Source organism: Lethenteron reissneri, chromosome 2, assembly GCF_015708825.2.
Source record: "Lethenteron reissneri isolate LAM-NWPU_2019-01 chromosome 2, ASM1570882v1, whole genome shotgun sequence".
Lineage (NCBI taxonomy): Eukaryota > Metazoa > Chordata > Hyperoartia > Petromyzontiformes > Petromyzontidae > Lethenteron > Lethenteron reissneri.
The window spans coordinates 10,450,554-10,478,512 of NC_083780.1; the positions used below are offsets into that span (position 1 = coordinate 10,450,554).

Below are 27,959 nucleotides of genomic sequence, written 5' to 3' on the forward strand. Positions count from 1 at the left end.
ACAGCACAAAGGTGGCGGTGATGGGAAACATCAAAGCGTGAGCAAAGCCATTGATGGACTCAGCACTCTGGCGCCGATCGATGTGTGTGACGTCACGCGTTAACGACACAGCGGTGACATCCAGTGACGTCATCGCGCCGCTCGATGCAAGGCGGGTCGTGACGTCATCCTATCGGCTCCGGCGTCGACGCCGGTATTGACGTCATCGCGTTAGTTCAGACGTTAACGCACCGATCGTGATGTCATCGCGCCAGTCGTGATGTCATCGCGTCGGCCTCGACCTTCGCCTCGGTTCTGACGTCATCGCGCCGATCACGGACGTCGCGGCGCAAGTGCTGACGTCATCGCGTCGGTCCGATCGTCATCGCGTCGGTTTTGACGTCATCTCGCAAGTCCTGACGTCATCGCGCAGGTCACGACGTCATCGCGTCGGTGCCGACGTCATCGCGCAGGCCATCGACGTCATCGCGTCGATCCTGAAATGTGACGTACCGGCCGTCGTTCAGCATTCGTAGCGAGCGAGCCGTGGCGGTGGTTTGGCGGCGGCGTTGGTGGTGGTGCTACGCTTGCTGTGGCGTCTCTGCGCGAGGAAGTTGTTTCGACTCGCGGAGAACGCGAATCCAACACGAACTCAACAACAGTTGGGGGAGGGGAGGGGAGGGGGGTGTAGAAGTGGGGGATTTTTTTTTCCCCGTCCCTGTTTGTAGTTAGATCGCCAAAACCACAAAACGTTTTAATTTGTCGTCTTCGTGTTTAATAAACGTCGGGTCCGCGGATCCCGCGAGGCTCGCGAAGCTGACGGGGCTGTGAGGAAGGTGAGAGACGACACCCCCGACCCACACACACACACATCTCCACCCCGGCGAGCGACGCACAAAAGACGAAGCCGCAATGGCGACGTTTTCCCCCGCCGCCGCCGCTACCACCACCGTCACTTCGTTTCGTTTCTCTCTCGGCTTAAGCAGCAGCAACAACAAAAATAAATGTGACGTTGAGAGAATGTCTCCCAGGCGTTGTGTTGTGAGGGAGCGTTTGCTGTGGCGGAGGAAGGGAGGGAGGAGGAGGAGACGGCCGCTTGACGTCGCCTCCTTTGTCTCCGCCGCGTCTTTGTGCGCTGCAGGCAACATGGCGGCGCGGCTTCCCTGTTGCGTTCGCCACGACGTCGCCTTTGTGCGAATTGTACCCTCGTATCGGCCCCATTTGAGCTGTTCTCTTCGGCGTTTGTGGTTTTTTTTCAACGTCTCTTTATTTGTTCAGAGGCCCCGCCGCCACGTTGTGGTTGGCGGGAAAATTGGATTCGCGTGCGCCGGCCGGAGGCCCAGCGCAGGCTCGCGGTTGGAGATTTTAGGAAAGTGGCTTAGACCCACGCCGGACATTAAAACCTAAATTATTAAATACCTCGTTTTGCAATTTACAGCGTGACTCAATACTACATTAAAAATGGGAAAATATACCCAACCGTAATCGTATTTTTTTTTACTAACCTCCGCTGGCCATTGTGGTAAAGTAAGGTCACTTTTAAGACCCTTTGAAGGAAGTCGCATGGCTTTAAAGGTTCCCTATCCAGCCGTGCGTTTACAAAATGCGTTCATCAAAATCCATATCAATTGTATTGTTTATCGAGCACAATCGGACACGGTTTTGTTTAATGTTACACCACTTTTATTGTACTATGCACGTTTAAAAAAAAACTGATTTAACTTCTATCGATCGACCACAAATAAGCAACCATTTTTTCCGCCTTTTACAACCCCACCCACACGGTGGAACATACTCGACGCTTTCGCAAAATGTGGTTAAATGTAAAAAGCGCAGCCCTGAAATTACACGCTCGCCTTTATTGCTGGCGGAAGGGCCTTTCACTGGCCAGTGGGGGTGGACGCCTTTGAGGAAACGCGTGGTGTTACGGTCCGATTGCAATGGTGTGTAGCTTGAAAGCACGATGCTGTGTGCAGGATCCATCGAACAAATTCGTCGTTTTAAATACAATTCGTGGCACAGGTCCCTCCAGTAGTAACAAGATCGTGCTTTGTCGCGATACAAGTCGGATAGGACAAAGGGAATAGTCCCGAAACGCTGCGTTCTCGACACCATGTTTAAATAACACAATCGGATGAACGCACTTCGCATGCCGCTCACCCCTCTAGAAACATAAATACAAAAAATGTGGGCACATTGGCCCATCTGACAAATTGTGCACCACTAACCAATTCGGTACAGTCTTAACAAACATCACCTCGTTGAGGCCAAAACTACCCTTTCGGGGAGATTAGCCTTCGGATAATTAATTTAAATTGTGATCGATTCAAATTGGTGGAAACGTTTTCGTAACTTTTTACGTCGTATAATTTTTGACGCGAGTTTTAGCGAATTAAACAAAGCGGTAGCACGTATAAAATCGTAGTTCTTATACAAGGCCCGTTTTGCGCCTCTGACCGCGTGACCAAATGTATCAATTGTTTTGTCTGCGTGCATAATTTGTAAGGGAACGGAAACGTGGTTTTACTTAAATATTTATCACTTTATCGGAAACGGCTGTCACACCGCTGTGAATGAATGGCGAACAACACGACTTGCAATCCCCCAAGTCGACAGTCCGATGCGATCTCCCGCCGCGGCAGTTCTGAACGAGAGTGCCAATGGGGGGGATGCGTAAAGCAGTCGTCGTTCTTAACCTGGGGGTGCGAGACGGGGCCAGATGTTTTTTAGAAGATACATAATCGAAACACAAATTAAGCACGGCAAGACCGCTTAAATGGTTTTATTAAATTCACATTAAATTTTAATTCGCTTCAAATGAGCCTCTAGTTTGCCGAAATCATTTGCAAGCCGCAAAACCTTTGGGGATAATTGATGTCTAAGATATCCTCGATTGAATCTCCGATTAGCACGTTTGGCTACGTACGGCGCGAAAAAAGTTCAACCTTTTTTTAAATTGGTTTTCACTGCCGCAAATTTTTTTTGCGTGTTTATTATAGACGAGGCACGGGCACAAAATAACCCCCCCCCCCTCCTAACGTGACGCTACGCATCTGCCCTGTGGTCTGCCCTGCGATAATCCCTTTGTCAATTCGCTTGACGTCACCGACAAACGCGAGCCGGGAAATCGCTGGCGCAGTTTCCTGTTTGTTAAATGTTGGCATATTAATATAAATTATTAATTTGCCTGTTCACCTAATTACATTAAATATCTAGTTTGCTATGGCCGTTCTCCACACGTCTTTATTGGATTATAAAACATGCATTGCTGAAGGCACACACGAAACATCCCCCCCCCCCAAGTGGTTATTAAAAATGTATCTCGTCTCGTGTGTGCACTGTTTTTCTACGTACGGGCCACGTCATCACCTCGCTTGTGCGGTGGGTTTTGAAACTGTGCTCTACTCTGCTCCCTCTGCTGCACATCTAATTTGTGCCCCATCCTTTGCACTGGCCGTCTTTTTGTTTCCCTAGTCCTAATGAGGGTGGGGGGAATTCACATAATTTGTATAAATAATATTTGTTATATGGGACCATTTTAAACATCTTGACACGTGTATTAGTTAATAAATTAACACTATTTCAGTACCAAGCTCGGTACAATAGTGCAACCAGGCCACTTCCCCCCCCCCCCCGCCCTGTGCCTATGAATTTGCATGTCGGGGTGGGAGGGAAACATTGGGGCAGGCAGCAACAGTGGCCAAAAAAAACCCCACCCAGTCATACCCTCCCATCAGACAAATAATCCAGTATAGCCTTAACAGACTTAGGGCAAGTTCTTCTAGAAAGCACCTATCAAGGCTGGCACGGCACACACGTGGTTGGGTGGCCAACACCTCGCGTGGCCGTCTGTCTCCCTAATGTCGATGTTTACATATCGCCTATAGGCGGAGTCAAATCTTAGGGGAGGCCCATGACCTGTTCAGATGATTGTCACTGGTGTTGGCCGTGAGCGGGAATCGAACCCGTTTCTTTGACGCAAACCCATTCTTTGTCTTCTCGCATCCTGCCACAGTAACACAAAGCCATTCTTGAGCCCACGACATTGTTCAGCTTTGATAGTGGCAGTTGTAAATGGTTTCCCATTGTTTTTTGCTTGGTCGGTTGGTATGGAAGTCCATGTGCTACATTATCTGGTCGGCGTTTCAAATATTTTCGACCACTAGATCTTTGAAATTTACATTGAAAGTATTTTTAATACACCAAGTTGTGTCGCTTAACTGCCTCGCCTGGTATACAGGAGGTCGTGGATTCGATCCCTACCTTGACGCCTGTATATTTGGAGTTTGCATGTCTCCGTGGTCGTGTGGATTTTTCTCCCGAAATCTCCAGTTTTTCCTCTACATTTAGAAACACGTTTTAGACTATTTGGCTGCTATAAATTTCCACATGATAAACCACTAGGTTGAACTATCACTTTTGGCAGCCCACGATCGCTTACGAAAAAAGCTGTATAGCCCATTGGCCCTTACCTGATGAAATAACAAAACGGTTTCATTTAAAAACACCTTTGCTCGGGCATGATTTGTAATAGTCATGGAAAACCAGCACATAAGGCCACATTCCTTTTGCGCCCAAAGCAGTGGTTAAGGTCTCTGGTGAGCAGCCAGGCTTGGAGGCCCACTAATCGTGGCAACACGATATTTTATCGGGTTTTTGGTAAATAGAGATGGTGGTTGAGTCGGTAGCGAGTGTTGCTGTCTTGTGAATGCCTTGTGGGCTTAGTCATGCCATGCTGCACTCTGTTGGAAGCACCTGTGAGACGAGCACCTTCCTTTTAATTATAATCCGCCTTAACATTTACAAAATAGTTACCTTTTTGGCGTGGCATGTATATTGTTTTCATGACGTGCTATTTTTGTTATCTCACGGCAATTATTTTTTATGAGTGCCAAAGCGTCACTTGTGAATGTTAGGTTTGTTTTAACCCGACAGCGTTCACAGTTCAGACTAATATTAAAATGGTGGCTCAAGATGTTTTGTCATGAATCTGTTTACTTGATGCTAATATTTTATATATAGCAATGGTTAAAAAAAATCCAGCATAGCCAATGATCATGTGATAGTCGTGCTTTATAAGCTTAAAAAATAATGCTCATCGATTGGTGGCTACCTGATCACTGGAAGGGGGACATATTTACTTGTTATGAAAGGCATCCTTCTACCAAGATCACGCGTGTGAACGCTGTGTGCGACCTGATCCCAGCGAGAGGACTGAGGACGACTTCAGGTCGGTGATTTCCGGCTCAAATGAGCATTTTGAGGTGGTGCAGTGTCAACACCCAGCCAGATTTTAACTCTCAACCTTCCAATTTGAAACGCTTACTTCTACCCCTGATCCACTTGGCCAGTTTAGGAGGGGGGGGGGGTATCCAGCATTAAAATGTTTGATCTTTCACTTGGTGGATTAAAGCGGAAGTGGTTCAGCAAATGATAACTAGTTATTTTTAATTGACTGACATAAATACCTTCTGACAGTTGGATGTTAGGCATGACTCAGCTGTGCCTGTGGATCCCCATTACTTTAATCGGTGGTGGTGCTGCCAAAAATGTAAAAAGATTCAGCCGAGGGAAGGGATTAAAGTGTTTATTTAATGTAATTTAGGTGACTTTGTCCTGTAAACTGGCACCATTACAATAATCCGATTTCATTCACCTTTGTAGACTGCATTTGATCACTAAACCATTACGCAGGAGTCTCTTAACCTCTACAGCAAGCAACTCTGACAAGATGGAGTGCCCAAATCGACTCTGCCAATCGAATCTGTCCCCGGCGCGTTTTTTGCTGCGCAAGTGAAGAACAGGAAAAACAACATGTCCGTCTCCCGAGCATTGCCCTGCGTGCTAATGAAGAGACTAGGACGGCAAGGGGAGGGGGAGATCCGAAAAGATTTCGGCCTGTGCCGTCTAATGGGGGGGGGGGGGGGGTGCGTTTGAGAATTCCCCTGGCGCATTGGTTTGTGTGGGTGTGTTGCGTAGCCGCACTTGTAATGCTGTAATAGCTGCGCCTTGAAAAATTGCCCCCATGGCCAGGCTAACATCTGTGAAGGAGGACACTATATTCTTAGGTTTTTTCCGGTAAAGTCACGTAGGTAAAAAAATAAAATTAATAAAAGTAAAATAAAACAAAATCACGACGTTTCCGGGGGCAACACAAGCTTCCATCTTCCGACGGAAGCTGGTGTTGCCTCCGAAACGTGATTTTTATTTTATTTTTTATTAATTTAAATTTTTTTACCTACGTGACTTTACCGAAAAAACCTAAATATGAATCCTTGCAGTCACGAAAGCTTCAAATCTAGAAAGGAGGACACTGTTCCGGAAGCAAAAATTGGCAGCGCTTTGTGTCTTGCCATATTTTGACAGTCGTAAGATGGCACTTTGCCACTGACAAAAGGCTGTGCGAAAAGCTTAATGGACCTTGAAACGTCGGAAGTGGTGAACTGGGGGGGAGGATTATAGTAATGTTGGCCTGGCACTGCTAAGAATCGTGGGTTTAAATCCGGAGCAATTTTCAGTTGGAGAATTTGGTTGACTGCTCAATTGCCAATTACTCGTAATAAGCACTCAAAAAATGTGCTTTAATCACCGTGTTTATCAGTACTCATTAACGTGTATCAACCAGTGAAACCACCACCATCTGTCTTAAGATTCACCGAGTTCATGGCCCCCTAGGTTATTGCATGCATAAAGATTGTTCTACAGTATTGATTGAGGCTGCTCTTTCTCAAGAGTGTTGTGGTTGACAGTGTAGTTTCTCAGCACACAAAGCGCTATTGATAAAGAATTAAATACCGTGTACGGTTTTCTACATTTACGACCTGTAAGAGCATGTCTCCCTAATCTGGATAAAATCTATTCTAGTCGGGACTAATTCCATCAGCCTTGCTTTTTTGTTTCCCCATGTCGATTTGAGCTATATAAACACTGTTGGACAAAAATATTTATAAATAAGCAAAACAATGCGTGTACGTTATATGCACTTATTTTTTGGCAAGCATACTGGTTATAGTTTTGTGTGGCTATTGCCACTACTACACCCATTGATTTATTTCATGCAGAAGGTGGTGCTCCTTTATACTTTTTCAGGGAAGGCTCTTGTGTTGTGACTGTTAAAGGAAAGAATAGATGGAAAATAAATCTTCTTGAAAAAAAATATGTCCAGGCTATCTCGAGTTATCTGATACGAGCTTTCAGACTTCCTTAACGCGACCGGTTATTTTCAAGTTCTGTAGAAGCCTCGGCATGCGCACGGGAATTTGAAACTCTTAATGGCAGCTCTCGCACTCCTGTAATCAGGTTGAACTCTTCGTTTCAAGACCGTAAGAGTTCGATTAGGCCAAATAAAGGGGGGGAATATTTTATACCGAGACCATCGACCCCCCCTTGAGAACGTGGTTTCATTTAAAACGATTGCCCCTTGTAGCTTTCAAATCCGCCAACCCAGGAGGTGCTTCCTGCTCCTCTATCGAGTTAGCTCTTGAGTCATCCAGTCATTTTGTAAATTGACTTAACTGTTTGTTCCTTATTCATACTGCGTTCAACTACCACCATACTGAGATTCAAAACGTTGTCTGCGTCTTCATTTCTGCTAACTTTGAAATCAAGAAACATTTTCACTTTTATTACAACTTTAATGCCGTTTCATGCTGGCTACTGGGCATCGTGATACAGAAAATAAATGCATATCTCTCATCTGAACCATTATGACCAGTGACGACAACTGTTAGGTGTCAAGATAGGTGTTGATGAAATCTACGGAACAATGGAAATAATATCCTTAATGCATTTGACTCGTAAAACTTAAAAGATGAAAATATTGTGTGAAACGTATTTTATATTCGTCTTGTACTGCTGGCAAGATGGATCTTCTCAGAAATGCATTCCATTCAGCCTCTGCGATTAAAGCCCTAATTACTCGGCCTGAGCTGGGAGATTTTCCACCCGCGATTATGGCTCCACCGATTATAGCTCCCGATGCACGCAATGTTACCCCAAGGCAGCGGTGCAAAGCCACAACAACCACCAACTGGCAAATAGCGACCGTGCCGTTTTATACTCTTTTATGGACAGAGCTTTTGTCACTGGTCCTGTCCACACTCCCTTTGCTGAAATTGCTCGTACTAAATGCGATGCGGACAAAAGGATTAATGGAGGTGATTGTCATGACATTGGCGGAGAGCAGCATGGCCTTTATGGTTATTCAGAGCTAGAATTGAATACCCTGGTTTGCCACATCCATACAGGTCCACTCAATGTAATACAAGCCCTGAGGTACATGGATGTAAGAGGGAATGGCTTCTGGTTTGTCTCGTACTGCCACCTTCCGCTTATCCTCTAGCCCAGGGGTCGGCAACCAAAATAACAAGAAGAGCCATTTCTTTCCAATTCGGTACAAAATTCAGTATTTCAAGAGCCGCAATGCATCTGAGTACATACTGTACATACGTACTCATCGTCAAGAAGCAGCCCGTAAAGAGCCGCATGCGGCTCCGGAGCCGTAGGTTGCCGACCCCTGCTCTAGCCTAAAAAAAGGTTGTTATTCTCAAAGACATCTGGCTAGTGGAGGAGTAGGCCGAATACCTTCTAGAGTGACTTTAAAGCTCCTTCAATTGGGAGGACCTGCCAGTAGTACGTGAGCAAGTAACTGCAGGGCTGCACTGTTACCATTATTATTATCAGCTAAGTATAATTCCGGTGATCAAGGCCAAAAATGAAAAGGCAACATCGTTTTTGCCTTTAAATGGTGCCTTTTGAGTGCTGTGTCGCCGAGTGCAAGTCTTTGCATAACTCGCGGCCTCTTTGGCATGCTTGATTGGCGATGTTGAGATGAATACACAAACTGTGGTATGTGGTTTAAATATATATTTTAAAATTTATCTCCCTGCTTTCTACCCCACCCTTCTTTTGCAGACCGTGTTCCTCCCCCCCGCCACCCACTCTTTGGAGAAGTTTATTAACATTTTTTTTCTTTTTAATATTTGTCGCAAGCCGCCAAAGTGGAGAGTGCCATAAGAGAAGGGGGTTCTTCTCGTTTCAGGTGAGTGTCTTTCCATTTCCTGCCCGGAATGAACTTTAAATGAATAAGTTTGCCAAAACAATAAGGAGCTCCTGCAGTCAGTCGTGTGTGAGTAGTCGCCTAGGTTGTGTGTCCTGGGCTAACAGCAAATTTAAGTTTTGTTTGTAATTAAGCGCACGCTAAAGATATACGTTCAGTGCATTGTAATGACGCAACATTAACGTCACTTGGAAGCCCCACTGCAATACGTTTCAAAGCAATGGAAATTCGGTTATCCGGTTAAAATGCCACTATAACATGCTAGGGCCTTACTTTGAGGTCTTAATGTTTTTATAATGAGTTTGAAAGCCTTGTTAAACATATCGTAACACCCTAGGCATAAATTCTGAAAATTAAGCTCTTTATCGATATCTTTAAACCTGGTGAAAGTTAATTGACTGGCCTTTTTTTATTGCTTTATTAAGCGACTGATGCTTTTAGAATTGGTCATTTTTACATGAGGCTGACGAGAAATGTAATTATTCATTTGTTCCACAATTTAACAAATGGTTGCGATTTGTGGTCATGATTTGACTCGTGAATCAATATATTTTTTTCCCCTTTGCATTTAGAATCTATGGTCTATTAAATTGACAGCAGTACATAGATTTGTATATAATTGTTATTGCATGCATGGTTGGACAAGCACTGTTACAATGCAATTATTAAGCAATTTTGATTTTTTTTTCTTGTGTACGTTGTATTGTTTGTGTGTTTTTTTTGTCTATAACCAATTATCACCACGTAATCGTACCACCACACCAGTACTCATTTTAAACTACCCCTGAGGTATGAAGTCATGCCGAGTCTACCCTGGCCAGGATTTTAACTCATGACCTTGCGGGCTGACCAGAGCCATTTTAATAATAACAATAATTTAACACGCACTATTATTTTGCGCCATTCTTATAGCGAAAAGCTATCGTGAAGGCACTCTGGATCGATGACGAATAGAATCTGGCAGTACGGGGGAAATGTTGCTCTCTGATTTTATTGGGTTAAGCAATTATTCGAAACTTGAACCATGACACCGGTACATCGTGTAGCCAACTTCTTTAGAGCGAACGTCACGGGAACTTTTTAACATCCACTGTGAAGCAGACAGCATGTATTTTTGGTTAATAGACCCGCAGTATTAACCGGGGCGGCCGCTGGGCTCGAACCGCGAACCTCTGCAACAAGCGGCAAACGAGCGATGGCACCACCGTTTCCTGTAGCTGCACGGTAATTTAAAAGGCGTTGGCCGACCTTATCTGCTGCAAACTGTGATGTCATTTGTATAAGAATACCCTTCTGTGCCTGTATCCATCGCCCAATTTCAAGTTCTTTCCCAATTGCAAGATTATTTGTCCTATTACAAATGACCTATGTCCTTTTTAAAAAGGCTATGGATCTTCATTCATTCAATTGATACAACTTGAGGTAGTTGAACGTCCATTAGGACGAAACAGTCTTGCTCAGAAGAGGCAGGTGGGGTAGAAAAATACAATCGGGCAAAAATGTATTTAGTGATAGTCTAGTACACAAAACTTAACACTCGACATTCCAAACAATAGTTAGATAGTGTATGAAATGACTAAATAATATATAATGATCCAACACAACCACTGCAAAATTAAACGGCGAAGCATTTAAAGAATATTCACGAATAGGATGTAACGATTAAAAAGTTAAGCAATTCTCATGCGTTGTAAAAATATTGGAGGAATACCATGTACTTGTAATAGACTCACTCGACCTGCTTAAACAATGAGTGTTTATACCATTGCATCGCATACGTTGACCGTTTTAAAGCCTTGGGTAGCTGTTACTTGCATGCATTGTTAATTGACGGTGTGAGATTTAGTGCACTCATAATGGCAGGGCGATCGAAATGAAAGGAATTTAAAGTTTACGAGTTCGTGCTGTCAACATGCTTGAGTAACTGCTGCTATATAGGGTGTCAGGACGACACCGCTGTGTTTAGTGTTGCTGTGGTCACGTTCACTACATACACAGCTTTGAAATTTGTGTCCAGTGGCTGCACAATGGGAGCCAGCTGGCTTTATAGCAGCATGGCGGTGTCTCCCTCGGGCTCAGTCAGGGCTGTGTTCCTCGTGGGATCAGTAAGTGGGTTCTGTGTATCCTCCTGCTTGAGTCGATTGGAGGGGTTTTTTACTGGGTTTTGTGAAATGCTGGAGAGTCATTGAGGAGAGATCACTGAGAAAGAGTTATCCTAGTAGCACATAAATTGATGTTTGCTAAGACAAACGCTTGGTATAAAAGTAGTCTACATTTGAGCTGGGGGGGGGAACCCCATATCTGGGTCAAGTAGAAACATTCTTCCCCTGTGGGTTCTGTCGAGACTTCTGGGTTTAGTACAAACTCTTCGCCTTGAGTAGGTGTTCTCTCCTCGTGAACCCAGAAAGACTCCTCCCATCTGGGTTCAGACACCTTTGGGTTGATTTCAGAGACGTTTTCTTCAAACTAAAATGCTGTCTAGGTTACGTCGGAGTCGCTCTCCTCTGGGCTCAATAGGAGACGCTACTTTCGGCTTTCAGAGAAACGGTTAAAAACCTAAACTTTAAAAACACTGGCAGCATTGCCGCAGTCCGACCACAGCTCTATGAAATCTCTGGGCTGTCCAATTTGGTGGGGGCAGGTGATCACGCGCGGGGGGCCGTGCGTGTGCAGATCTTCAGCGGGTGGGGGAGGAGGTAGGGGTGCGTCCACCCAATGTCTCGCTACTGCCGGCAATAGATGAGCACTTTAGCCCTAACCACCACCACCTACTTCATCTTTGGAAGATGCAATACAACCTCAAAATATTCGTACTCATTTGTAGGTGAAGGGTGGTTAGGGGGTAGCTCTTTGCAAGCAGCAGGCAGAGTAACCGCTAGTGGTAGATTTATTTTCGTTTGCTTGACTCGGCGAGTTTCTTCTGTTCGCCACTGGATTGTTTGAGTATGCTTTGTAGTATATTAATTAAACGTATTCAATAGTCTATGAGTTTTTTGCGTGGGTTCAAACCAGAGTACCCAGAGAATCCACCACGCATACAAAGGGGGTTTACATACGAGGGTTTTTTTTAGGTTATATCACGTAAATATAAATGTGTCATTCAACCCGACACCACCCGACAGCCAATTAGTAAGGTTTGTCACGAAAACAAAACAGCACACCGGTGTGTTTTGGAGAGGAAACCCACATTTACAAAGGGGTTTACACACTGCATAGGTGGATTCACCAACCAAATTTGCTGTCCTGCCATCTCCTGGCCAACTTCACTGCGCCGTTGGTTTTGAAGTTTAATAATTCACTTAATCTGGCTTGGTATTACTATTGTGTACACGAGTGTTTTTGTAAAGAGCCACCTCGCAGCTATTGACATAATTTATTGAAATAATACACTAGGAAACAACGCAGGAAAAAAAGTTATTGGATTGAGAGCAAGTTCATAATTTTCTCTTTGGTGTACTCTAGCCATAATTATACGTTTCGGAGAGGGAAAAAAAACCTACTAAAATGCATTGTGTAATATTCAATGTTTAGTATAAAGTAGCATCCGCTGCGGCGATATGTGAAGCCACTCTATAAAACATAAATCAAAAGGCGTATTCTTACGCAGGTGATTCGGTGCATTGGTCATACATTTAGGAATCTACATTGATGGGTTAATTAAACCCCTATTTGGCAACCGTGTATTAAGTTTATCGGCAGGCCTTATGAATATTAATAACATGAAAAATGCCTCTGCTCTGGAAAATAGTTCAGAAGCCAAATTTGCATTGGGTCGGTGATCGGCAGGGCATGGTATATGAGCGTGTTGATCGGTATGATACAGTTTATAGTTTACACCACATTTTCATTTCGTGGAACTGACTTAATTGCCACATTCTGACGCATTTGGGAAAATTTGCTCTTTGGCACCTTGGGTCTACTCCATACATGAGCGTGGTTGCCAACCCCTCCCTCCCCCCGCCGGTGCGCACCACATAAACTGAACCGGTTGGCGCCAATAGGCCGACGTTTCTGACGATGCCCATGATGGAATTGTGAAGTCAGTTTTTTCAAAATCGTTCGTTTGAGATGTGTTCATGTGAACTGTATGTATTGTGAACGTCTTTCACACCATATGTAGGCCACTGCAAATCAGAGGTGCAGTCTCAGCTTGACGATTCATATTATTTTTTAAGTTTCAGTTTTTGCCATACAACCTCTTCTGGCTAATAGTATAACGCTTACATGTTGTACCTAACACTGCTCATTTGCTCGGTGAGTAGTACAGAATGGGAAACTGCCAGTCACACCATTATGTAAACCCATACCGCATGGGTCTGTCCTCTGACATCCTGCCAGCAAGCTTTCACTACTCCACAGGGCCTCCTGAGTAAACCCTGCCTAGCACATGGAGCTGTTGGGTGTAAGTAAGTGTAATTGTTTCCGAGGTACTACCTCTTGCTGTGTATAAACATCACCAATGGAGAGACGAAGGCAGCCATGTGGTGCTGGCCACACTATCTCGGTTTGCCATTTCGGCCTAAATAAGTGCTCCTTAACGCAACACTGTCCAGCAGTCTGTGTAGGCAACGGGGAGGGGGAGAGCATCTTGCTCTTTAGCTATTTGTGTTTATTTACACATGCTATTTTAGAACAGGCACGCTTATTGTGACCGTTGATTTTTCGCCACTCGTGCTCGCTCTTAAAGTTCACCTTATATCCCCCGGCACAATGTGGCTCAAATTCCACGGCGATGTCACCAACACAGAGCGGTGGTTCTTGAGTGCGAACATTTTTTTCCAAGAGCCCCCAGCACCTTACCCCCCCTCGCGCCACTGTTAACACGACCGCACCTGTTTTTTGTATTTTGCAGCGAGTTCCTGGGGAGCCCAGGGACCAGCATCCAGCGATGGGTCCCTTCCAGAAGCACTAAACGAGAAGTCAACACCTCTGCAACCCCCGACAGAAATGAGGCCATTTTCCGCAAAGTCCGAGGGTAAATATTGGCGGTTGCCCAACTTGAAAATTGTGACGAGTTGCATAAATCACCATGAGTGAAAATCTCCAATTTAGTTAACAGATTTTACTGGGATCTGTTGGAATGTTTGCATTAAAGTTGTATGCAACTGTCACCCCTGGAGCCTGATGCAATGCAGAGAGCAACTCAAGCTTTAAGAAGGATATATTAATGGGGTTTAATGTAACTGTTGTGAAATCACAAGAAGGCATAATTTTTCTGGTTTACTTAAATATGTTTTGTTCCTTAACTCAAGTTGATGGTCTTGGGTCTTTTGTAAATGTTGATTTTAAATGTACATGATGATCACATTTATTTTTAACAAATATAGAACATGTGGTTTTTTATATGCATACTCTGGTGATAATTGTGTACACGTGGTTATTTTACACTCCCTAATAGACCTGCTTATCTTTTGATGACATGCATTTTTGTTCTGTTTTGTGACTTTGGTTTTCTCGTTTGCCATCCACAGAATTTTGAACAAGCTAACTCCAGAAAAGTTTGACAAGCTATGTCTTGAGCTCCTCAATGTGGGCATAGACTCCAAGCTAATTCTCAAAGGTATCATCCTCCTGGTGAGTAGCTTTTTTTTCTCATTTTACATGTGTGCTGATCACAGACCCAGAATGCCAAATGGCTAACACAATAGCTCTGTTTGTATACTATATTTTTTATCGAGGCAATGTGCGGGCCTGATGCATCACGTTGTGGGACACAACATAATAGCCCTGTTAAAGAGATGATGGGAAGACATTACAAAGTGGAGCAGTGCGAGGGAATAAGCAGAAAAAAAAGTGAGGCGATTGCATGATGTTTGAACACGGTAATGATGAGATTTTATGGGTGGAGAAATTGACGCGTGACGTTCACCGGGACCAGCCATGGTCGTAGCTGTAGTCCAGTGATAATGAGGTGTGATGGGCGTGTGGTGAGCGTGTGGTTAGAGTAAAATCAGTGAGTGAAATCGGTGAGTGTTGGATCATCAATCAAGCCCACCGCTTTCATGGTGAATTCTATGAAGTGCGGTGAGCAAACGCTTAAATGGCAAAAGAGACTGACGAATGTTTCTCGGGTAACGGTTCAGTGTGTGGTCCATCCCTGGCTTTGCGTGTGCAGATCTTTGAGAAGGCGCTTGAGGAGCCCAAGTACAGCTCGCTGTACTCCCAGCTATGTCAGAGACTTGCCGAGGACGCCCCCAACTTTGACGGCCCTCCTTTGGAGGGACCCGGACGGCATAAACACAATTCAGTACGTCGCCCCACAACCTCTGTTCAATACACGCCACTGTGGAATATTTGTAATATGCTGATATCGCATGATAATGATGGGGGGGGGGCGGGGTGTACATGATGTTCATGGGGGCTGTATGAAATACGTGAAACTGATGGGTACGTATCAATAACGAATTATTCTTATGTACCAAATAGATGCAAGCAACTGGGTTTACTAAATCCATGCTTATTGATGGGCTATACTAAACGCACTCTACTGATTGAGTTGGAGTGCTGATACCTGCTTTACTGTGTTTTTCTTTTCTTTGCAGTCTTTCCGCCGACTACTAATAGCTAAACTTCAGGATGAGTTCGAAAACCGCACCAAGAAACTCGAAGGCGAGTACTGCTGCTCCCTTTTTGGCCGGTTCCTTAGGGCGTGCCATGAAAACTTGCATCATGTGTGTTCTCATTATAATCCAGCTTTTTAAATGAAGGTGTGCCCTCTTTGACAAGTGGTGTGCTGTGTCGAGATGGGTGCCTTGCAAGTGCATGTTGCATGTATAGAAAGTCTGATTTTCAGCTTGTGTTTCAGTGGTTTATGTAGTAATGGACTTCTTACTAGCCTATGTATGCATGTGGTGTGTGTAGTGATGTACTTATTGATAGCCTATGAGTAACAGAATTGATAAAAAAAAACCCATAGGCTTGACAGCCTTCTGCAAGTGGATAATTTCGGAAGCATTTGTTTGTACACGCAAACTCTGGACTCGTTTTCACATAGTATATCATCAACGGAACACAGCTTTAATTGATGCTTGAGATATTATACTCTCAGTAGGCCAAAGGGTTAAAATAACAGATATATTGTCTGCTTATGAATATTGTGTGAGTGGTGCATGTAGTAATAGAGTTCTCGCTTGCTTAGTGTGTGCTTAATGTTTTTTACGAGCCTATGTACGAGCGAGTCAGTATTTGTAGGAATCAGCTTCTTGCTCTCCTATGTAGTGGGTGTTTTACATATCGAGATGGACCTGTGGCCAGTACTCAATATGGCTGTAACTACCCCCTCCTCCCCACTGCTGCAGGCTTTGACAATCGTGACTCGCCACTGTCCCCGGAGGAAGATGAGCAGCGAACCATTGCTAAGCTCAAGATGCTGGGCAACATCAAATTCATCGGGGAACTTGGAAAGCTGGACCTCCTTCACGAGTCCATTCTGCACCGCTGCATTAAGACCGTGAGTGCCATTACCTGGGCAGAGGATTATATGGGTGTCGTCCGCTGCCCTTCGAATCGCGTGCGGCTTTTGCACTGGCACAACTGAGCCACGCCGGGACTTTGCCGAGCCAGTCCTGTATGGCTCAAGGGTTGTCTTTCCCCTGCAAAAATCTTAGCTGTGTCGTTGATGTCACGGGTAATGAACAAGTCTTTAGACGCGTGTAGGAGAGTCTCCACAACCCTCATCTGTACTGTGAGGGTTCTCTCTCCCCCCCCCCTCACTCTTGGATTTGCCAGTGGAAAAGCGGCAATTAGGGTCCACCATAGTTCTCAAACTAAACTACGATGGTTTTCTCACAGGTGGTTTTCTCAAATGATATTACGTAGTGCAGCTGCTAGGCTGAAAGTGTCACACCTGTTTTACTATATCAAGTTTAAACAAATTAACCTTATGGCGGGACCTCGGGTTCCCGATCGTAATGAATTTATTTTTGGCGACTCCGTCCCACCTGGCGCGGATCATTCTGTTGTCATGTCGTCCAAGCGCAGCGAGGATGAATGCCGTAGTCATATCGTTCGCCTTCAGCAGACATAAAATTGTCGCAATGCAGTTTATGGGAGAGCCGAGGTCCCACCATGATGTTCAAACATACAAATGGTGCATAGTCATACGATTAACAAAATGGAGGCTTTGTTCATAGATTGGCATCCATCTTGTTTCATGTTTTTACACTTTCATGTTTCTGCACTTTCACATCATTGTTTTTTCCCCATTCCATCGCAAGTCTTTATTGCATAAAGATAAGTCGTGATTCATTCGAATTTGGTTGCAAACGATGATTTAGTGGATTTACCAAATCGTAACATGGAGCTTGGAACGTTCTCGCATGTCTGTATTCAAACCTGCCCATGAATGGTCCCTTGGTGTTGTGCAGTTGCTGGAAAAGAAAAAAAGAGTGGCCCTCAAGGACATGGCGGAGGACCTGGAGTGCCTCTGTCAGATAATGCGGACGGTGGGACCCCGCCTGGACCATGACAAGGCCAGGGTGAGTGTTTGCTGCCTTCTTCAGCCTTGATTTAAGCCTTTGTTGGCTGAGGTGTCATGGGAGAGGTAGCACTGTTATCCTTGCTTGGGATACTGAGCTAAAGCATCTGAGCCTCCTGAGTTTGAGCCCTGGGACTGGGTATTTTTGAAGCTTGTGTGTTTCACTGGGTTGCTAACCAGAACATCTGAAGTACTGGTTGTCTAGGAGTATAATGGTCATGTCAAGTTAATGAGCAAAAACGGGCAAAAGACAGAAGGCACAAATAAATCAATGAGCCATAAAACAACGATTGAAGGTTGTCACAAGCAGGGATAAGCAGCCTGTGCACATGAAAGGGGCATGACAGCCGCCAGTAAATCCCAGCATCGACAGGAAAAAAGTGCAAGTCCCGTACCTCCAAGAGACATTGGATTATTCTTTTATTCTTGCTGAAGATACACAAATAATTGGTGTAAAAATAGTTTAACGGTATGTGAGCTGCTGTGAATTCGGTGTAGGGAAATCTATCTCAAAAACTTTATGGCAAAATGTTATTGCAGTCATTTAACCCCCCCGTGTGTGTTGCCGTCCTTCCTACAGTCCTTGATGGATCAGTACTTTTTACGCATGCAGTCCTTAATGGCCAATAAGGATCTGCCTGCACGGATTCGATTCCTGCTACAGGTGAGAAATCTTACGTTTACCGAGGGCAGTTATACTAAATTATCTTATCCACCAAGATGCATCATCTAGTCTGTTGTTTAAATATTTGTGTTTCAGCCAAGTAAATATTTAAACGGATATTGCTTTTTATGACACTGCAAAACTGTCTTTCATAAAAATATGCAGTGTTGCCTGCTTAGGACTACTGAGGCAGTGCTGGTGAGGTCTGTGTTAAAATCCATGCAGTCTACATGGGTTGCACCTGAAACTCAAGTTTCACATGTACATGATTACTGTATTCTCCAGATTATAAGATGCACTTTTTTCCCCAATTGTCCACTGTTTTGTGTATGACTATTTAACACCCTTGTTTTGTTGGAGCAGTCAAATTTTTTGAGAATTTTAATTTATTTTTGGAGAGTTGTATAACCTTGTGGTTTGGGCTGCTCTGTTAGGTGCTTGTATAGAAAAGTATCTCGGTGGTTTCCGATGTGGCAGGACACGGTGGAGTTGCGACTCAACAAGTGGGTGCCCAGGAAGGCGTTTTCGGACAACGGACCAAAACCCATCTCACAGATCAGACAAGACGCCATCAAGGTACATGCCGTTGTCCGCTGCTGCTGCTAATAAAAATTTAAGTCTTGATTTTTATCATTGACTGCACAGATAACGGTATAAATAGTAAAAATCTAATCTCAATTTGTCATTCAGGTCTGTGTTAATTTATTTTAGGTAAAGGCCCTTTGAGCTAAGCCGCTCTTTTTCAATGGCGAGTCTGCCAAAGCGGCAGGCACGTTATATGGGGAAGTAGGGTTTACATGGGTTGCATGGAAGAAAAGCAGTGAAGTAAAAATAAACCATGAATAAATACAAATATCAACGACTATCTAATAAAAATCAGCAGTGAGTGATTGACATTCCAACGTAGGGCAACATCCAAGGTGTGTACTTCTACCCAAGTGTGCCCAAGTCCATTGAAATGGTTTTTGGAAGTAGTTGCACGACATCAACCTCTAGAGCCGTTCTTTAGCACAGGGTGGTGCACTGCTTGTCGCAGGAGTTCCTGGTGGATATTGTGTCCGTCGTACCATTGTAAAAAGAAAATTGATGTGGTGAGCGCGGGCTGGGCTGTGAACCCGGGTTTGATTCCATTCTACGACAAACATAACTTATATTATAACTGGTCCTGCAACCCCCCCCCCCCCACCTGCCCTTACACTGAGCAACATACGGTAGATGATCCTTATGGCGTTACCCAGGGTACCAAATAATACAAAATGGCCGAGGCAATTGAATTTTTATTTTTGGGACACTATTTTTTCCAGGGGTGTACTTAACTCCGACTGGGGTACCAATCCGAAATCAGTGCTACTCCATGATGTCGAAACGCAGCGAGGACAATTCTGCTGAAACCCTGAACGCTCGTATGTACCATAGTGCATCGTGTACAGCTCGTCGAGATGAGTCTATTGCCGCATCGCCGACTATTGTGAGAGCCGGGGTACTATGGTACCCCGGGGTACTGCCATAAGGTTCAAATATCAAAAACCTCAACACATTTGTCAATAGCACTGTGGCCTTAAAAGGAAACATTTATAATAGGGGATGTTTTGGAATCAGCTTTTCATAGCACTTCAGTGAAACTATTGCCTTTTGTTTTTAATCGCTAAATTTGATTTTTTATTGGTCAAACATGGTCTGTATAGCATTGGTTAATTGAGAGTGGCTGGACTTTTGATGTCTGTCCTGGTTCCTGATGGTGCAGTTGGGGGAAGAAAAGTGCAAAAAAGAGGTGTTGGTGGTGTTTGCGCTGGAGCTTGCGTTGCGTGGCTCTTAACGTCTGCGTGCGTGTGCATTTGCTCGCAGGACCTGGGAGTTTTCATTCCGTCCCAGCTGCATGGGATTGGCCGTTCCGAGTTCTTCCAGGACGATCCATTTGCACCATGGGGGGCGGCGGCCATGGGCCGGAAGGGGCTTGAGAGGGACCCCCGGGACCCACTCGGTGGGCTGTCCGAGATGTTTGGACAGATGCCTGGTGAGAGGCGTGACGGTCTGATGTGCAACATGGCACGCATACACTCGCAGTGTAGCTCATTGAGAAATCCGAATATTTATACTGGAGGAATCCGATGAGCTATGAAGATATTTTTCACGTATGTTCAGTAGGGGCGAGTAAGAACGTAACGACAACAACAAAGGAAACAAACACAGGAGTGCAAATTATAGAAAAGGTAAATAAATAATGAGAATAGGTTTTCCTCTTTTGTCTGGCAACAAAACAGGTGTTAAGATGTTAAAACACCAAACTGAAACCTTTTACAAGGAATAATGTCTGCATTAACCACAATGCTTGTGGTCAGAATGCAAACCAAAAACACACTCTGATAATATATTCATTGTCCTTGAAACTGATTGGTCCACACCAGAGACAGCTTTCTTTTGAGCCATGTCTCAAAACGGTGTTAGACCAGAGGATGCCAAAAGATGTAAACAAATCACTTAAAGACATACAACATTTACCAAATTATTTATCTTACCAGGTAAAACCCACCGATGTATTAACTTACATTTCAGAAACAACCTTGGCCACAAATTATAGCTCAAAGTGGCTTATCACGTGGAAATTTATAGTAGCAAACTATTCTAAATATCAACACCCTTCTGAAACTTGTACAAAACAAAAAAAGTTGGGCATTGGTGCTGTTGCTACACCACACTCTTGTGCCATGCCGGCCTTTCTAGGTGCTCACTTTGTACACGTGTTTACGTATGAGGTATCTTTTTGTTTACGTGTGCTGACGAGATGTGCATTTGTGTTCCCCAGGCCGTGAGCTGGGCACGGGTCCCGGTGTGATCCAAAGCCGCTTCTCGCCCCCGTCTGCTCGCCACCGGCCAGGCCCAATGTACAACGGTTTCACGGGTCCCGGAGGAGTGCTGCCCGCGTACGGGCTGGACCCGGGCAAGCTTGCATACTCACGGGCACACCAGGTGAGCTTGCTAGCAGCATAAACACATGCGCCTGACAACATGTTCTCTCCATTGTATATCTCTTCTCTGTTGAATACTGCTGTGAGGAAAATCGCAAACGTTCAGCAGTGAAATTTCTCTGATTCGTCGCATTCAAGTTAATGGAGTTGGACAAACATCCCGAATATAGGACCACAAATCTTGGGCAATTGTTGGAACCAGTTCTGCCTGCCTTCCTGCTTGTGGTTTCCCACACCTACTTGTGAAAACTGGGCATTATACAAATGTAGAGTTACGTCATGCAACTTGAATGACTCCTTAATAAATGTAACATCCACAAATCCTCATTAAATTAGATGGCCAAGTGTTCTAATTTCATTAATATTTGCATTCTTAAAAAACATTTTTTAACATTTCATATTTTGCGACCTACCATAAAGCACAATACTGACCGCGTGTCTGATACCGCCTCTTACTGTGCGTTTCACAGGGTGCTCTGCAGCAGCAGCAGGGCTTCCTGGCAGGTCCAATGGGAGCTGGCTTTTTCGGGCCCCCTGGAGGAGTGGGGCCTGGAGGGCAAGGATTCAAGAAGGGCCCTGTCAATGCAGATGAGGTGGGTTGGTCCCTCTGACAAGTGCTTGCAATCGCTCTCAATTTTTAGACTTGGCAGTTGCTTGTAAAATTACTTTACTCCCCCAGACTTCTCACCTGTACAAATGCGCAATTTGCAATATAAATATTGTCCCGCTGTCGTGTTGTGATTCTAGATTTGAAGCTTTCGTGTCGTGGCTGGAGCGCCAACGTGAGGAAGCGTTGGTTCTAGCAGGAGTGCGTTGTTGAGTGTCTTGGTGATTGCTTGGCTCTCGCAGATCAGCCTAAGACCGGCGCAGTCCTTCTCACTGCTACGCGGCCAGGGATCCAAGCTGCAAGCGCAGATTCCAACCATGATGCCACCCAGCACACAGCCACCGCGCACACTTACTCCCCCGCTTGGCCCGGTATGTGTGCACTCATATGCGCACACACACATGCACCCTCGCCTTGCACAGAGACAAAAGATTCACCTCCCTGCCCCCTACTGGTGTAGCCCTACGGGCTGCTTGGGCAAGTTCTGCTCACGGCACCTGTTTTAAGGCTGGCATGATACGCAAGAGTAGTTGTGTGGCCAGCACCATATGCAACCACCATTGTCTCCTAGTGTTGATGGTTTGTACCAGATAATCTTTAGAGACTGGGTAGACCTTTTGGGGGAGGCCCAGGACCGTTTTAGCCGTGGTCGGGAATCGCGTTAGTCACCGGGCTTCTCTCTCTCTCTGCACAAGCCGAAAGACACACTCGTGGGTTTTGAACTTCAAAGCTTCACGTGTACCTAGCCCCACTTTCTTTACTACTAGCATCTCTGGTTACCTCAGCCCCATTGTGTTTGGGGGGTTTCACAACTCTGCATTATCTGCAAACTCTTGCCTTGATAAAAGTGCCAGTTCACAGGTGGTGTGTAACCATGCCCCCCCCCCCAGCAATAAGATGGATAGTGTCAATGTAATATGTTTGTGCTTGTGTGCAGCCACCTACCCTCGGCCTCAAATCTGCCCCTCCCCCCATACAAGAGAAACCTGCCAAAAAAGAGAAGAAAGTACCAACGAAGGAGGAGCTGCTGAAACAAACGGTAAGTGCGCTGGTTTTTCTCAAACGCTTTGAATTCCCTCACATTTCGTGGTTGGTATTCTCCCGCTGGAATTCTGCGTCTTCTGGAATCTGTGGGTAGGGATATTAAGTGGTCGAGTGCAAGGCTTGCAAGGTTCTCGCGAAGTCGGTGTGTTTTAGTCTGCAGTAGTTTCAGCATCTGTGCGATGTTGCTTGTGTGCTCCGAGAGATTAGCATGTCAATGTAAGATCGCAGAGCCGCCGCCACATCGAGGACACGAGCGATGGTGGCTGTTAGTGAGACATTTGACCTGTCCATGTTAAACCAGAGAGTCGAAAATAACTACTAACATCGGAAGGTAACATCACAGCCAGTTATGACTTAAACTGGTTAATAACGTCCTTCCAATGATTGCACAGATTGTACCCATCTTCTCCGTTGAAATTGTGTGTCTATATATGTATGGATGGCTTCATGGTCGAATCTTTGATGGCCAGTGGGCTATGCAAATTTCTCACTTCAACATCACTAGCACCGCCCACTTCTTTTGACCTTTGGGCTACACCCATTTCAACCCTTTAAAACAGCCTGCCTTAGCAGCTTTCCCGCTCTTTTTTCTCCTGATGACAATTGCTTGTGTTGCGATCCAAACGTCATAGTTTTTTGTTATTTTCTTTGAACCTATCTACGTGACTTTACCGAAAGACCCAAGAATATGAATTTCTGCAGTCACGAAAGCTTTAAGTCAAAATAAGCTGCCGTTCGAACACGTAACCGATTTCTGTGACCTTGTCATGGATTTTGCTTTGTCTGTGCTGGGGCTGTGGTAGGAGACGATCGTGCTGGAGGTGCTGGGCACGGGCAGCCTGGAGACGGGGGCCACGGCGATGCAGGAGCTGCGGGCACCACGCCCGATGCTGCCCGATCTGGTGTCGCACGTGATGGCGCTGACGCTGGAGCGCTCGGATGAAGACCGTGAGAAGGCGGCTGCCCTGCTCTCCGCCATGAAGCAGCAACACGACCTCGTCACACCCGACATCTTTGTCAAGGTGAGGCCGCGGCGGTCAGGGCACTTTGGTGGCAGCAGTGAGGGGGGGGGGCACCTTTGTGGTGGTGGTGGTTTTATTTTAAGGAGTTCGCTTTTTCGACAGGCTACAACATATCATCCATACGCTACAGTAATTTTGCTGGAGCAGTCACACCTGATGACGGATGCTTGTGTTGCTTCCGAAACGTCGTGATTTAATTTATTTAAATTTGATTTAGTATTCACCTACGTGACTTGACCGAAAAAAACAAAGTATGGATCCTTGCAGTCACGAAAACTTCAAATCTATAAATAATCATTCAAGTAAATTAGATGGATGCAGAGTAAATTTGACGAAATATGTATTGCTTTGTTTTATTGCCCTTGCAGGCCTGGTGCGTTCTCCTGGAACGCTGCGCAGAGCTGGAGACGGACGTGCCACTGGTGAAGTCATCAGCGGCGGGGCTAGTGGCACGTGCTGTGGCGGGCGGGCTGGTGGGCCTGGCGGAGTTGGCGCAACCCCTGGAGAATGGGGCGCACTTCCCGCTCTTCCTGCTGTGCCTGCAGCAGCTGTCGCGGCTAGTTTCGCGTGATGAGCTCGCAGAGCTCTTCCAGAGCAGCCGCATCAACATGCAAAAGATGCTGCCCGGTGCGTAGGGTGATGGAAGGGGATCCGGCGCAGAGGTAGTGGGGGGGGATCAATGGGACAAGGCATTTGGGGGTATTGCAGAGGGCAGGGCAGTGAGTGGGTGGGGTCAGAGTGTGTGTTTTACGTTGTGGGGAATGTCGTGACTTCATAGATCATCCCATTTTATGTACAGCTCTTTGTCAAAAGACCTTTGGTTTATCCAGCCAAGTGGCTCTGTAAGATTCAGGGGTTCCCAAATCGAAAGGTTTGCGAGTTAAATTCTTGGTTGGGAGGTAGACTGCACAATTTGTCTCAGGGGGTTGATAAAATGGGTACCACTCCATTGGGGTATTCAAACAGTGGTTGTCTGGTTGACCTAAAGATAAACGTGAAATTTCCAGCCACTGTCTCGGGGCTGTAAGTAAACGGGCGATGAGAACCGTCTCAATGCTTCCTCGCGTGGGCGGGAAATTTACTAACGCTTTTTGGGGGCGCTGTGTCCTGTCGTGCCTGGCTCTGCAGAATGTGACCAAAGCAAGGAGCGCATGTTGGAGATCCTGGAAGGCAAGGGCCTCTCGTACTTGTTCCCCCTGCTGCACCTGGAGAAGGAGCTCAGCAAACAGATCGAGCAAGACCCATCCCCCCAGGCGATCTACAAGTGGATCAAGGAGAACGTCCCAGCGCGCTTACACACCGACTCCAGCTTTGTTAACATCCTCACCGTCAGGTAGAGGACCTCGCCCTCCACATTTAGAAACACGCACTTAAGAGTGCTTATTTGGCTACTATACATTTTCATGTGATAATCCACTTTGTTGAGCTATCATTTGTGGCTGGGTCGCTTCTGAAAAGGAGCTATATTCCTCAGTGGGCCTTCCTCTGGTAAAATAGTTTGCTTTTGGTGTCCACAGGCTGATATTTCACCGAAATAGTCCCTTGAAATGGGACTCTCGCTTGTATCGAATGATACATCGTAAATACGTGCATGTCGGTGTAGTTTTTAGTATGGAAACGAATGCTTCGTTGCATGTCTGGTTATTAGAAGCTCGCAAGTTTGTATGACAAAGATGGGAGCAGTGATGAGTTGTTAGTGTGCTACTTTAAGAACCCAGTCACCTGAGTTTGATACCCACTCACGGCTAATATGGAGCGAATATCTGAACCGGTCATGGGGAGGCCTAGGTTTTATCGGACTTAATTAATACCTGCCTGTTGTGTGTAAACATCAGCACTGGGGAGACGATGGCAACTGGGCATGGTGCTGGCTCGCATCACATTCTCCAACATTCTGTTAAAGCTATACGGGGGTCTGTGTGCGCAGCTTCCTGCAGTACGTTACACGGGCAACGACACTGGCGCCAGGCTTGGACCCAAGTGTGGCGCCAGTGCGGGACGTGATGGAAGCAGAGAAACAGCTGCTGGCCTCCTTCAAGCCCGTACTTCAGAAGTTCCTGCACAGCCAGACGAGCCTGCAGGTGGCGGCGCTGTATGCCCTGCAGGTGCACTGCCACACGCAAAGCTTCCCCAAAGGTAAGCTCCATATACAAGCCCAGTAACGCCAACCACCAACACACCATGATGAGACGTTCGCAAGTACCAGTACCACAAACAGCACTACCGATAACACTAATAACAATGACCCTCACAACACTAGTTACCACACACCCGTACTATCCCAAACAAACACCATGTATTTTCGCAAGCACCAGTACCACACTACTGATGGCAAACACCCCAGTTAACCTTAAATGCCTGTGACCATTGACCTGTCAGGCTTACATGCTAAACTGCACCTCACCACCCTCTAGTGGTGTTCGCTTCATGGCGCTTGTCCTAACAGGATGGTCTGTAATGGAGGCTTACAGTGATGGTGGGAAAATTGTTGTGTGTGTATGCTGCAGGCATGCTTCTGCGCTTCTTCATGAACTTGTATGACCTGGAGATCATTGAGGAGGAAGCCTTCATGGCCTGGAAGGAAGATGTCACGGAGGAGTTCCCGGGCAAGGGCAAGGCTCTCTTCCAGGTACGATAACGCCATTAGTTCTCTATAAGACCTGTGTCAAGGTGGCCTAGTAGAATAGAGGTCCGAGTGCTGAGCTGGCATTGCTGAGAAACTGGGGTTGGAATCCAGGCAGTTACATGTGATTCAAACCCGGGTTCTCAATTGTAACAAGTTGATGGTCTCAGCCTGGTCATAAATGACAACACAAAAAAAATCTGCGTTTTAAATTTGGTTGCGCGCACAATTTTGCTCAGCTCCAGCTCTGAATTCTAAATATTTGTTGTACTGTAATGTGACACTACTCAAGTGTTGAAGTGGCTTGAAAAATGCAAAAAACATACTTTATGTGTGATCTAGAGGTCACTTTATTGTACCTGTGGTATCTGCTTCCCTCAGTTATTCAACGGATTTATTTGCCTTACTACACATGTTGTGGTGAAAGAATGTGTTTTGCAGCCGGCATAACATCCCATGCGCGTGCGTGCAGGTCAACCAGTGGCTGACTTGGCTGGAGACGGCTGAAGAAGACGAGTCTGAAGATGATGATGCAGATTAAAAAGGAAAATGAAAGAAAGAAATTAGAAATTTTTAAAATATAAAAATAAGAAAAAAGACTTAGAAATAAACTTAAAAGACTAGTGAATAATCAAAGGGTAACTGTATTTGATATGTTTGATCAGGCATTGCATCGCACACGCACACACGACACACAAGGATGAGTGTGCCAGGGAAGGTTTTTTTTGCTGCATCAAAATTGAATTACCAATAACTTGAAAAAGCTGCAGCATAAAAAATATATGAAATTAAATTTTAGATGTGTTGGTGTTCGGAACAAATGATACTAGCAGGAATGGCAATGAACTGTAAAAATGGCCACATGAGAAATAAACATAAGCTTGAACCATGGCTAAGGGTCTGTTGTTCTTTTGTATGTTGATGGGTGTTATTGACAATTTCCCAATTGTACTCCAAGAGCGTTTGCATTTGTTTAGTATCTACTTAAACACGAGTGTCCATTGCATTCCGGTGCAATGGTTAGCACACTGGACTTAATACAGAGGTTACTGATTCGATTCCGTCTCCCTGCCTGGCGATTTGAAAAGGTAGGACGTTTTCTTAAGCCCCCCCCTTCTCCCCCACCACTGCCTACCCAGCAGTATAAGTTGTGTAAACAACCACCAGGCTTGACATGTGTGTGATGGGGTAAAGTGTTGGTACTCTACCCTATTCAAAATATCTCGAGCTTTGTACCATTACATAAAAACACTTCACAATACATAATTATGGATGGTTCCAGTGATCCTGATTGCATATTAAATTGGGCAAGACAATTTCTAAAACTGGTCCGCTTTTTTTTTTATTTGCAACAAGCCACGTGAATACAAAAGGAGAGGCTGTGTGCTCCCATTTGTCATTTAAAACGTTTTGGCAGCTGTTAATTTTTCAAATATACACCACCCTGCAGCCAACCACTTTTGAAACAAACTTGGGCAGTTTCTCTCATTTCATATCTTGATACTGGCAAAAGGGTCCTC

The 27,959-nt window shown here is 45.3% G+C and overlaps 1 protein-coding gene across 1 annotated transcript; it reads left to right on the plus strand.

Moving 5' to 3' along the window:
- Positions 1–8,968: 8,968 nt before the first annotated feature.
- On the plus strand, positions 8,969–27,330 carry EIF4G2 (eukaryotic translation initiation factor 4 gamma 2). The gene is made up of 20 exons (XM_061552742.1): positions 8,969–9,019; positions 13,890–14,012; positions 14,509–14,611; positions 15,153–15,284; positions 15,580–15,646; positions 16,336–16,487; positions 17,404–17,514; positions 18,094–18,177; positions 18,655–18,753; positions 20,023–20,191; positions 20,981–21,144; positions 21,614–21,736; positions 21,993–22,121; positions 22,688–22,789; positions 23,598–23,816; positions 24,185–24,443; positions 24,945–25,149; positions 25,744–25,952; positions 26,324–26,445; positions 26,912–27,330. The coding sequence occupies exons 6-20, from the start codon at positions 16,404–16,406 to the stop codon at positions 26,978–26,980; spliced, it is 2,148 nt and encodes a 715-aa protein (XP_061408726.1). The 5' UTR covers positions 8,969–9,019; positions 13,890–14,012; positions 14,509–14,611; positions 15,153–15,284; positions 15,580–15,646; positions 16,336–16,403; the 3' UTR covers positions 26,981–27,330.
- Positions 27,331–27,959: the final 629 nt, after the last annotated feature.